General features: G+C 37.6%; 1 protein-coding gene across 2 annotated transcripts in view; it reads left to right on the forward strand.

Annotated features, from left to right (window-relative positions):
* The first annotated feature begins 444 nt into the window (after positions 1-444).
* The window catches only part of LOC108041233 (protein kinase 4), an 83834-nt gene continuing 71498 nt past the window's right edge, over positions 445-12780 (forward strand). For both annotated transcript variants that reach the window (XM_044457081.1, XM_044457082.1), the window contains exon 1: positions 445-1760. In XM_044457081.1, the coding sequence (XP_044313016.1) occupies positions 739-1760 (1022 nt within the window). In that variant the 5' untranslated portion in view covers positions 445-738. The remainder of the gene's footprint in view (positions 1761-12780) is intronic.

Genomic DNA, 12780 nt, shown 5'->3' on the forward strand with positions numbered 1-12780 from the left:
ATATTCGATAGCTTTAAAACTGAGAGACTAGTTTGCGTAGAAACAGACAGACGGACAGACGGACATGGCTATATCAACTCAGGTGGTGATCCTGATCAAGAAGGGTATAAAAACGTAAACCAAAATATTAAGCATTTGTTGATCTTTTCCTGTTTCTCGACCTCTACCCTACCTCTCTACCTTCGTCTCTTCTCTTTCACTCTTGGTAATGTCGCGAATAACTTTTTTTAAACAGCTGAGCGGTCTTACTCTCTTGCACTCTCTTTACGTTACAGCAGGTGCAGCGACAACAAGTGTTGTTGTGCTTTTCCACTCTCTTAGCGCTTTCGAGCTCTCGTACAGTTTGTATATGTTATCTTATGTTACTTAACAGACCAATAACAGATGCCTTAGAGCTGCGAGTAAAGCCAGTCAAGTCTATATAGTCCCCGACGTTGACTCTATAGTTGAAAAAAACTTTCGTGCGAGACAGACGTGTGTGACGGAGCTGCGCTTTTTTATTCGAACTAAACCCGAATCCAATTGTTGACTGCAGCTTTGGCGCGACTTTTCGCGAAGTGAACGATCTGAAAGCTAAGCGAAATTAGATGTGAAACAAGTGTGCATGGCACGTTGAAAAGAAATAGAGAAATAAGGTGCATATATGTGCAGCAAGTGTAACGTTATCCAATACCCAAGCTAAAGAAAATTAAAAGCAAAAAATCAAACACAAATAATACCCCTTAGTGGCCAGCAGCCATGTCTACGAAACTGGAGCAGCAGCACTCGAAGCCCATTCTGAGTCCAACTCGATCCCTGGACGAAGGTTTCGAAAGTGATCCGGATCGGGTTTCCACTGATTCGGAGCATCAGACAAGTGGAACCAATAGCAGCAGCACTTGCAACAACAATACAGGCAGCAGCAACAACAACAATGCCAGCAAGCTTGCGCAGCTCAGCTCGGCGGCCACTGGGGGCGCCACTAAGACAACGGCCGGAGCTGGAGGAACTGTATCCAATACTTCTATGGCAAATTCCGGAAATGTCAGGGGCTCACTGACTTTGGCCGCCCCCCAACTGCAAAGACGGGAGTTCTTCAAGGATCAGGCGAAACTGCGGCATCAGGCATCGCCCCCGCAACAGCCACGCCTCCAGTACCAAAAACAACGACAACCCCTGGTGCCCAGTGCGGCCTCCACTGTTCACAATCATCGGTTAACTTCGTCGGTTCAGGGTTCCTCGGGATCGGGAAGCAGTCTGGGAACCGGAACTGGAACTGCCAACTATCGACGTGGACGCCGGATTCACATGAATCCCCCTCGAAACGGGATACGCTCCCACTCCGTGGACGCCATATCGCGAAGCAATCGCAATGGCTACGATCCCAGTAGCCTGATCCTGAAACACGACGGAAATGGTAATATAAGCAGCAGCAACGCTGGAGGAGGCACCACCCGCATGCTAAACTACAAGACCACGGGCGGAGGCAGTCCAGCCGGAACCTCAGCAGCCGGACAGGCTTTACTCGTCCAACCGATTTCCAGTGCCACCCTATCTCCGCTGGTGGCCGCTGGCGTCGTCGATGTGGTCGAGGCAGGTGGCTCCTCACCGGTGATTGCCTCGGCCACCCACAGCCTGTACACTTTCTATCCGGCGGAGGGTAATCTGCAGGTGTGGCAGACGGAGTGCGGCGACCTCACCTATAAGTCGTCCCGGAATATGCATCAACTACACAAAGCGCCCGTGTGCTGGACGCAGTCCATTCCGAGGCAGGCGAGAAGGTAAGTGATACGATTTTGATTATTTTGTGCAACCTAGGAGAGAAAGTGCTGATAGAAAGCTTATATATTTATATCAATATATAATTTTAAGCCTTCCTATAACTTTTTAAAGCTAATTTAAAACTATTTCAATGGTTTTTCCGACTCAAGGTCAAGGTTGGGCTTAAAAAATTTTAAATAAAAGTTTATAAATTTTATTTTCTATTTATTTCGGCTGCGCTAGGGGCAACCATTTTCAGGACAAATAAATTTGCGCCGTGGGACGTTGATTAATATATTAATACTGACTTAAAACTTTTGCAGTCTTTTGATACTGTTATTTGTGTCCTAAAATTTAAATGTATTTATCTATATATCTTGTAAATTTTCATTTCAGCGTAGTTGGTAGTTCAAATTTGTTTAACCAGTTTTACCATAATTTAATTTTCCAACAATGCTCTTCGATACTGTTAATGGGAAATATAAATTTTTGAAGTCTTGTTTTAAAATGTACTTGGCTTATTTTAAACTATTATTTTAAATCGTGGAAAGTTAGAAAATAGCATTTGTTATAATAAACCAACTAAAAACTTAGCTTAAACATTTTATGTTGTCTAATTTAAAAATGATCGTTTAAGTATTATTTTTAGTTAGGGAAGCTACGCTTAAGCCTAGAGCTCAATAAATCGCTCAAAATGTAAGCTAATTAGTTAATGGTTGAGTTTTATTTTTGGCCAAAAACGAAGTCAATAGACATTTCATCTTTAGCGCTTGGCCAGAGTGAAAGTCTTTTTAACAGCATCGGCAGCAGCAACAACAAGCAGGCCGAGAAGAGCGAGAGAGACCACCAGAGAGAATAAGTTGGGGAGATTAAAAAAGAGGGCCGGAGCAGGCACATGTGTCATTTAGTTTTGCCGCGGGGCAGGTTGCACGTTGCGCTGTGGCAATTAAAATGCCTTTGAAAACTGCTTCACATTGATTACCCCCTGCTCCGTCCCTTAGTAGATTGTTAAATTAGCCTTTACATAACTTTACATTGCCCGGGGTCCGCCCGAAATGTGTGTGACCCCAAACTAAACGCAAATTGCACACCGAAATTCAGGCACATAAAGTTTGCCAATTTCGCGCTCAACATTTCGAAAGACATTTAAAGTTTTGCCTGCATTTGTGTAGGGTTGGGTCTATTTTGTTCACTTGGGGACTGTTACAATTTTTTTCTGTCCTTGCAATATTTAATAGCTCTTAAAATCGTTTAACTTTTATGACTATCCACAAATGAAGAAACTACAGGGTGAAGGGGCGTGTCACTGGTAATAAATGAGGAAATATAGTAACATTTTACCATCGGCTCGAAAAACAAATATCTTATTAAAAAGAGATCGAATTCATTATCTTTGTGTATAGCCTGGTGTGTGTGTGTGTGTATAACATGAGGTGATTCTTTTTTGTTATATTATGGGTAAATAAGATGTGAATTGATTTTTACTTTGATATTCATACCCTTGCAGAAGAGGGTCTTATAATTTCAGTCAAAAGTTTGCAAACCAGTGATAAAGTATATATATTCTTGGAGAGTCCGTCCGTTCGTTTCTACGCAAACTAGTCCCTCAGTTTTAAAGGTATTGTCTTTCTATTGCAGGTAGTATATAAGTCGGAACGAGCCGGATCGGGCGACTATATCATATAGCTTTCATTGGAACAATCGGAAAAAAAATTAAAAATGTATAACTTTTAAAATAGTTCTTTGTTCTTTGGGATTTGGTAGTATTTAAATACTATGGAATTACGGATTTAATTAAATTAAGTCGGACATCTTTATCATATAGCTCCTATAGAAAAGTCATAAAATTTAAAAAAAAACAAGAAATTAAAGCTAACTTCGGGCGGAGCCGAAGTTGAAATACCCTTGCAGAATATTCTGCAAATTATATTCTCCAAAATTATTCATATGATGCATTCTAAATACTCATAAAAAATCCCAACTTCCTAACTTTAAAAATACCAAAGTTATGGCACTTCCAATCGTTCAGTTATATGGCAGCTATAGAATATAGTCGGCCGATCCATATGAAATTTGATATGTGGTATTGATTGGCCAAATAGAAAACCCGTAGAAAGTCCCAACTTCCTAACTTAACAAACAGCAGAGTTATGGCATTTCCGATCAATCAGTTATATGGCAGCTATAGGATATAGTCGGCCGATCCCGGCCGTTCCGACTTATATACTGCGTGCAAAGGAAAGAAGGGTGTGTGCAAAGTTTCAATTCGATATCTTTAAAACTGAGAGACTAGTTCGCGTAGAAACAGACAGACGGACAGACAGACGGACAGACGGACATGGCTATATCAACTCAGGAGGTGATCCTGATCAAGAATATATATACTTTATAGGGTCGGAGATGTCTCCTTCACTGCGTTGCACACTTTTGACCAAAATTATAATACCCTCTGCAAGGGTATAATGAAACGATTTTACGCTTTTACTTTTGTCAAAAATCGGCTTGCCGAAGTTAGCTTCCTTTCTTTTTATACCCTTGCAGAGGTTAATATATTTTTGGTCAAAAGTGTGCATCGCAGTGAAGGAGACATCTCTGACCCTATAAAGTATATATATTCTTGATCAGGATCACCTCCTGAGTTGATATAGCCATGTCCGTCTGTCCGTCTGTCTACGCAAACTAGTCTCTCAGTTTTAAAGATATCGAATTGAAACTTTGCACACTTCTTTCCTTTGCACGCAGTATATATGTCGGAACGGCCGGGATCGGCCGACCATATAACTGATTGATCGGAAATGCCATAACTTTGGTGTTTGTAAAGTTAGGAAGCTGGGATTTCCTATGGGTTTTATATTTGGCCAATCAATCCGACCTACCAAATTTCATAAGGATCGGCCGACTATATCCTATAGCTGCCATATAACTGATTGATCGGAAATGGCATAACTTTGGTGTTTTTAAAGTTAGGAAGTTGGGATTTTTTATGAGTATTAAGAATGCATGAATAATTTTGGAGAATATAATTTACAGAGTATTCTGCAAGGGTATATCAACTTCGGCTCCGCCCGAAGTTAGCTTTCCTTTCTTGTTTATTAATAACATACTGGTGAGGAGTATTTTTAAGTACACTTGAGATACAAACTTAACTGATTTTGTACCCCTTCAAAGGTCATGATATCAAAAAATAACTTGGTTGAAGTACCTGTATTATAATTATTATGGAAAGTGGGAAATATTTCGAATTTAACTTTCAAATTTCGTGTAATGCTTAAATGACTTTTGATGTAGAAATATATGTTTCATTGCATAAGCACACGCCAATATGTTCATTAAGAGTCGTTTACTTTGTCTAAACAACGCCCACTTCAATGGCGTAACTATCTGTCGTAGTGGGTGGTAAGGCGCAACAGTCCAGCAAAAAAATTGCAAACATTTCAATCAGCAGGAGCAGACACGCAAAGTGAATCAAAAGCGAAAGAAAAGGAAAAGTGACTGCGGCAAACATTTTGATAAGAGTCCCAGAGGGTATTCAACGGAATGGTGTACAATCAATCGAAAGACTTAGGCAACAAACTTGATTAGTTCAACGCACTGGGAGTTGTCGTTAATGGATGGTACTTTTGGGTTTGCAATTGTAAAGCTTTGTGAAATTTCTCTATTTTAACTGTTGTCGTTTGCAGCTTAAGGTTCGATTGATATCGCATTCGAAAACACAACTCATAGATCTGTTGCAAATCAAATTGCATGATGCGCAAATATTTTAGCTTCGATAGCGACATTAGCAACACAAACAACAATAAAGGTAAAAGTTTTTTATTTCGCTTTGGCAAATTTATTTACATAGTTTTGGGTAAATTTGGCTCATTTCTTGGTATTTTTACAATGTGTCATACCTTTGCACACTTTTGCTTTTTATGAGACATGAGTTGCCGTTTGTTTTTGTTTTCTTGCTGTGTGGGGATGGACGACGTGTAGGTGTTTGGGATGCCAGCATTTGAAAGTGTTTTAATGTATATGTTGTTTTTTTTAACTTTGATGGAGTGTTGCTGAAGAGATGATTTGGTTGGCTTTGGCGTGCGAAAGTTTATTTGTCAGATGAACATGAAGTAGCGTTGTTTGATGTCTGTTTGATAGTGCCAAACTTCCGCTTTATCTATATTATGGGAATAATTCGAAATTTACCAGATTTTTCATGAATGAGGTATAAAATTTTATTTTAAATACAGAAATTTTAATTGGTTAAAGGATAATCTAGCTTTGTTAAATATTTTGTTACATAATGTACAATTTAAAATGATTAGTCCTTTTATTATATAATTGCAATTCTAAAAAAGGTTTAAATTAATCTGCCATTTATTTTAAATGACATTAAATAACCGATATTTTATTTTTTAAGTTATTTTTTATTAAATTTTTAAATCACCTATTTATTAATTTTTCAGTTTAGTACATAAATGTTGCTTTCCAACCATGTTCCTTGTACTTGCCTATTAACATCATTGCCATACTTTAATGACGCCATTATAAAGCAAATAAATTTGTCAGCTAACCACCGATGTTTTCGCACTTGCGTCGAGATTCGATAATCAATTGCAGCTCAATGCTTCTCAACAGCCAATCAGGAGGGCTGCTGTCTATTTGCTATGACGGTGTGGGGGCTAAAATTTCGTTCTGATTGCTGTTTGACAATCACTCTGCTAGATAAACGTATTGCTAGGCATTGACTTTAATTGCTCATTATTGAGCTCATCGCCAGCGCCGAAATCATCGGCAAATATGGTCCCCAATTAAAATAAATAAAAACTCAAATATAACCAAATTCTATCTTTTGTATTCGCCTTGGCAAAATAAATACACACATAAATGTTGTCTGTCAATATTTGTGGCGCAGATTTGAGATCTCTGTGAGCTGAGGGCATTAAAATAGATTAAGTATTGTAGGAAGCCGCTAGAGAGGCAGACAAATAAAACTAGCAAATTGTTTTTGTTTTCACATAATTCTCAAGCGGGGATTTTTAAGTCCGTCTGCTTAATTGTTGTGTTGACGTAAAGCCAAACGTTGTCACAAAACTTAAATAACTTTAGCAACGAACCAGTTATTTAGGTAATAGGATAACTTTTCTTGTTTCAATTTTAACGCTTTTTAAGTATTTTCAATGTCAAATTGTTTGGTAAATTGCTTTTTTCAAATACATATTTTTGGGCACCCACACTTAACAGCACTGGTACACTTTCAGTTTCGAAACTTTGACGTCTGCTTCATCGCCGTTTTTGGACGAGTCATGAAGATAAAAGAACTATTAAATGGAGATCTGTGTTAATTTTAACTCATGTGCCCACTTCCACCCGCCTCGCTGTCAATGACATCAGACACAGCTGAAAATGAATAACCGAAACGAAAACTGAAATTAAAGCAACCGGAAATGCAGTGCAAAAACTACCCAAGGCTATATAGGGTTTCCCGCTCAACTTCTGTTACATTTATACCATTTAGCATTTGCCACTTTTGTAATTATGCGAAAATGAAAACAATACGACCTGGTGAGTCACCGCCAGCGTCAGTTGTCGACACCTGCGACCGTTTGGGTCACAGGCCAACCATGTGAACTCACATGTGAAGAGTCGGCGAGAGTCGGGTTTAGTTCAGACATTCAGCAGGGTCGGTGGCGAGGCAAATTGTTAAATGCAATAAAATTCGTGTGCGTTATGGCAGCGGCTTTTGTTCGAACGCGACTCATGGTAATTATCCCACACATTTGAACAAATATAGTACATTTTTCTACAGACTGCATGGAGTGTATCTGGTATGCAAAACTAAATAATTAATGTGCCATCTAAAAGGCTTATGGAGGAAAGTATTTGTAATAATGTTGTGTGGAAGGAGGGGTTTTAGAACTATTTTTTCTTTCAGCTTAATTTTTACATACCGCATTTTTGACCCCCAAAACAAAGTTTCTAATCAAGTACTACAACAACCTCACTTTTAACTTGAAAAGCAAAATGCTATTTTAGCAATTTTGATGAACCGCTGTTGGACCCAACGGAAAGCCACAATGCCGAGATCCGTGCCAATACTTGAGAACTTGGCAAATAAATACAATTTTTGCTCTACATTTTTTTTGGCCAGTTCCGTTAGCTGTAAGCAATGGAAGGGCTCGGGCATCAATTTTTACTATTATTAATTAGAAAAAGGTTTCGCTGCCAAGTCATCGCTGAATCCCAAACCAAACTGTACCAGAACCCAGCCTAGACCAGGCATCGCCTGACTTGAGTTATCAGGACAAAGGCATCCAACCACTGCAAGTTGCAGCCCGGCGGAGAGTTATTTGGTCCAGAGTTTTGATTGGAACTCTTCGTGGCCGTGACATGCGATCTCACCGCTTCGTGTCAGCAAATTAGAGAAATATTTTGTTTGCTCAGTAATTGGCTATTGATCAAGAGATCCCCCGAAACGCTCCGAATTAAAACCAGAAATGAGATTTACGAATTGCTGAGGAGCTCGTGGAGAACACGCCCCAAAAAATTCGTATGTGAAATCAATAAATGTCTCATAAATTATGACCATCGATTCCGGTTTCTGGCGTTCAGCGTTTTAAACAGAGAATATCAATGGGAAATTTGCATTTTCGTATTTTAAAATAAACATGACAAAAAGCTGTTCAGCAAAACACATTTATTTAAAAAATTACAGTGTGCGACTGTGCACCAAACTTTTTTTTTCAGTAAAAAGAACAAAACAGATTTATGCAAACTGCTGTTCAAATTAATGAAAAAAGTTCCGATTTCATTATCAGAAAGAAATGTGCTGAAAATTCTTTAATCATGTGTAAAGTCGTTAGAGTCATATTTTGCATTACAAATTATGGTATAATTTAAAAAAATAGGAACAAATTTTACTTTTTATACCCTTGCGGAGGTTATTATATTTTTGGTCAAAAGTGTGCAACGCAGTGAAGGAGACATCAGGATCGCCTCATGATATAAGCATGTCCGTCTGTTTGTGCGTCTGTCTGTCTGTCCGTCTGTCTGTCCGTCTGTCCGTCCGTCTGTCTGTCCGTCTGTCTGTCCGTCTGTCTGTCCGTCTGTCTGTCCGTCTGTCTGTCCGTCTGTCTGTCCGTCTGTCTGTCCGTCTGTCTTAGTTTTAAAGATATCAAATTGAAACTTTGGACACTCCTTTCCTTCGGGATCGGCCGATTATATCCTATAGCCGCCATATAACTAATTAATCGGAAAACTTTGGTGTTTGTAAAGTGGCCAACCGATCCGATTTTCGAGAATATCATTTACAGAATATTCTGCAAGTGTGTATCAACTTCGGCTCCGCCCGAAGTTAGCTTTCCTTTCTTGCTTCTTAAATTCCTGGGTTATATTTGTTTTGTCGTTGGCTTAGCGAAATTTCAAAATTATTTTTAAAGCTTGGGATTTAATTATACAAATTCACTAAATATGTTAAAGAAATGGAAAATAGGTTAGCAACATTTCTTGAGGTAACTTTATTAAATGTACGGACATCTTTTAGAAGATTCACATCAGGTAGCAACTGCTAGAACATTTCCAGTATTTAAATAAACCTTTTTATCCCCTTAGCTTAACACCCGATAAAACACTTAAGACTGAAATCAAAGACGATTTTCGAAAGAAAAAGGTAATATGAATGAGAATTAAAAGTTTAAAATTATAATTTAGAGAGGGAGCAATCTTTAAGTTTTAGAGACTATTTTATGGGAATGAGTGGAAAGAATGAATGATGGGAAAATTAATCTTACATATAGTTTAAACGGAAATACCAAAACTGAATCTGGAATTTGAAAGTATGTAAAACCAAGTTCCTTGACTCCCGGACTTTCAGATAAATGCGTAGATCAGCTTAATTGTTTACCAACACTCATAACTTTAATTTGTTTTTTGCTGTTTTTTCACCAGAAGTTCTTAATAAAGTTGTTTGCCGAAAATAAATTTAAGCAACTCTAATTCTAGTTCTTTGGCATGGCCTTACTTGGCTTTTGATGAATACGTTTTTGTGTATTCTGGTTGCCTTTCGCGGCTGTTGTTATGCAAAGTGACAGGCCAATTTAGTCAGCTTACTTTCGGGTGGGAGTAATGCTTAGACACCAGTTTACGTTCGGTTTTCATTTCGTTTATGTTTGATTTAAATTTCTATTAATTTTAAGAAATGTTTGTAATTTTCTAATAAAAAACTAATATAATGTGACAATAAATAAATTATATATTTTTGATTTTAAATACATATATATTTTTTATATATTGTGAATAACTAATATAATAATTTATTAAAATAAATAAACATATTAATATTACATTCTTTTATATAATTTTTTATTGGTTAATTATAAATAAATCAAAAACTATAGATATTTAAAATGTTATATATGTATTAATGTATTTCAAATATGTATTTTTTGAACATGTAATTGTTAAATAAAATTGGCAGTATTTTTGCGACCTTTACGTTTAAAGAGTTCCTAAAATACTCTTAAAATGTTAAACCATATCGCATCCCCTGCATCAATGCAGGGGGTAAATGACCACTTTATCTAGCACTTAACCATTTTTTAAAAATGCTCCAATTGGAATAAAATTAGTGTCAACGTATTAAGAAAACATAACACTATTATGCTTTAAACTCAAAATGTTAATATTTAACAGTTTTATGTTAGCATAACAGCTGTAAAGTCAGCTGTTTCATCCGAAAGCACGCACGCCAAGTTTGCATATTTATTGCTGTGGTTTTTGATTTTTATTTAACAAACTAACTAACATTTCTTAATTTTATAAATGCATCTTAAGCTGGATTTTGAGAAACAAATTTAAACTTTAGATAGGATTTTAAAAAGGAGTTTTGCATTATTTTGCAGTGCGTCCAAGTGTATGTTGTAGCGTTGTCAATTCTGTATCCATAGCAGTTAGTCTAAATCTGCACTTTTCCGCACTATTGGTGGAAATGTAATTTTTCTCAGGTAACCCCACTTTTTCCAACATGGATTTGTTCGCTGTATGGAATAGGCAATACAATGCTTTTTCGAACGCCATTCAAAAAACAATGTGGACAATGCAATTTTAAATGAAACAAGAAATTATATTAAGAAACGAGAAAGATATTACAAATCGACTACATTTCGATTTCTATGCCTATAATACTAAAAACAATGAAGCTATGTCAATTTTGCGCTGCATTTTGCCATCGTTTCTATGACAGATATATATTATATTGTTGTCCGATTTTAATTTTATTAAAACCATAATTCCATAATATTTAAATATTACCAAATTTTAAAGAACAAAAAAAAAATTAAAAACGACAGATTTATAATTTTTTGAATTGTTTTTTTCTGATTGTTCCTATGGGAGCTATATGATATAGTCGCCCGATCCGGCTCGTTTCGACTTATATACCACCTGCATTAGAAAGACAACTTTTGGGAATGTTTCAAGCAGATAGCTTTAAAACTGAGGGACCAGTTTGCGTAGAAAATTGGTATTGATTTTTCATAATTTTGGGGGCAGAAGGGGAGTGGAAAAATTCTAAGATTCTGAATTCTAAGCACAAAATTGGTGTCCAAATTTAATATTACCAATTTTAATAATGCCCGTAATATAAAATTTTGTATCGATTTTTGCAGGGGGTGGGGTTGGGGGTGATGTTGGTTTGTGGGTGGTCAAGACACGCCCACTTTCTTATGATAGTTTCTTTAGGTCTATAGTAACATAATCCAAAAAACTGCAGTGAAAGATCTCTTTTCGTTTACTCGTAATATTAAATGCCAAATAAAGTGGCCATTTACCCCATAGTGCAATGTTTAGATTACACCAAAACCTTTTTTAGAGGCGCAGTCACCGATAAGACATTTCCCGCTGAGTAACCCATTTGCTTAATTTTTTATACCCTTGCAGAGGGTATTATAATTTTGGTCAAAAGTGTGCAACGCAGTGAAGGAGACATCTCCGACCCTATAAAGTATATATATTCTTGATCAGGATCACCTCCTGAGTTGATATAGCCATATCCGTCTGTCTGTCCGTCTGTCTGTTTCTACGCAAACTAGTCTCTCAGTTTTAAAGATATCGAACTGAAACTTTGCACACACCCTTCTTTCCTTTGCACGCAGTATATATGTCGGAACGGCCGGGATCGGCCGACTATATCCTATAGCTGCCATATAACTGATTGATCGGAAATGCCATAACTTTGGTGTTTGTAAAGTTAGGAAGTTGGTATTTCCTACGTGTTTTATATTTGGCCAATCAATCCGACCTACCAAATTTCATAAGGATCGGCCGACAATATCCTATAGCTGCCATATAACTGAACGATTGGAAATGCCATAACTTTGGTGTTTTTAAAGTTAGGAAGTTGGGATTTTTTATAAGTATTAAGAATGCATCATATGAATAATTTTGAAGAATATAATTTACAGAGTATTCTGCAAGGGTATATCAACTTCGGCTCCGCCCGAAGTTAGCTTTCCTTTCTTGTTCTTGGATGCTGTTGTTGCTGCTGGAGATGTTGCTGTTAGTGATGTTGCATACTACCTCACAGAATTGTACTGACGAAGGCGACAGCATATTTTCAACACCTGCCTTGCCTCGACTTTGCCCGTCAACCTTTGTGCCACTTTGCCAGTTCCCAAAACTCACTTTTGTGTCATTGCAGCGTTGCTGATGCTGCTTTTGTTCCTCTGGGAGATAAGCGCAAACACTATTTGCCAGCAAATTCTGTCGTTGCCTCATCTGCAGGGGAACTGAACTCGGGGATGTGAATGAAGTCGGTGGGGAAGTTTGTCTGCATGCATTGAAGCAAGTTGCAGGCAGTCAACAAATTAACTTGGCGGAGGAGAAGCCTCCAGGCAGCCAAAGGTAGACGCATCACTGGCTTTTCAGTTCCCCAGGCCCGCAAATATGCGAACTGCGCATCTTATTAAGAAAGAAAGTACTTTCTGTCAGGCAGCTGTTGTTTGTTGGTCCGTTGTTGTTGCCGCTGACTGTTTTCTACTATACACAATGCTTATTATATATATGTAT

Source organism: Drosophila rhopaloa, unplaced genomic scaffold (genome assembly GCF_018152115.1).
Source record: "Drosophila rhopaloa isolate 14029-0021.01 unplaced genomic scaffold, ASM1815211v1 contig_155, whole genome shotgun sequence".
In the NCBI taxonomy this organism is placed as follows: domain Eukaryota; kingdom Metazoa; phylum Arthropoda; class Insecta; order Diptera; family Drosophilidae; genus Drosophila; species Drosophila rhopaloa.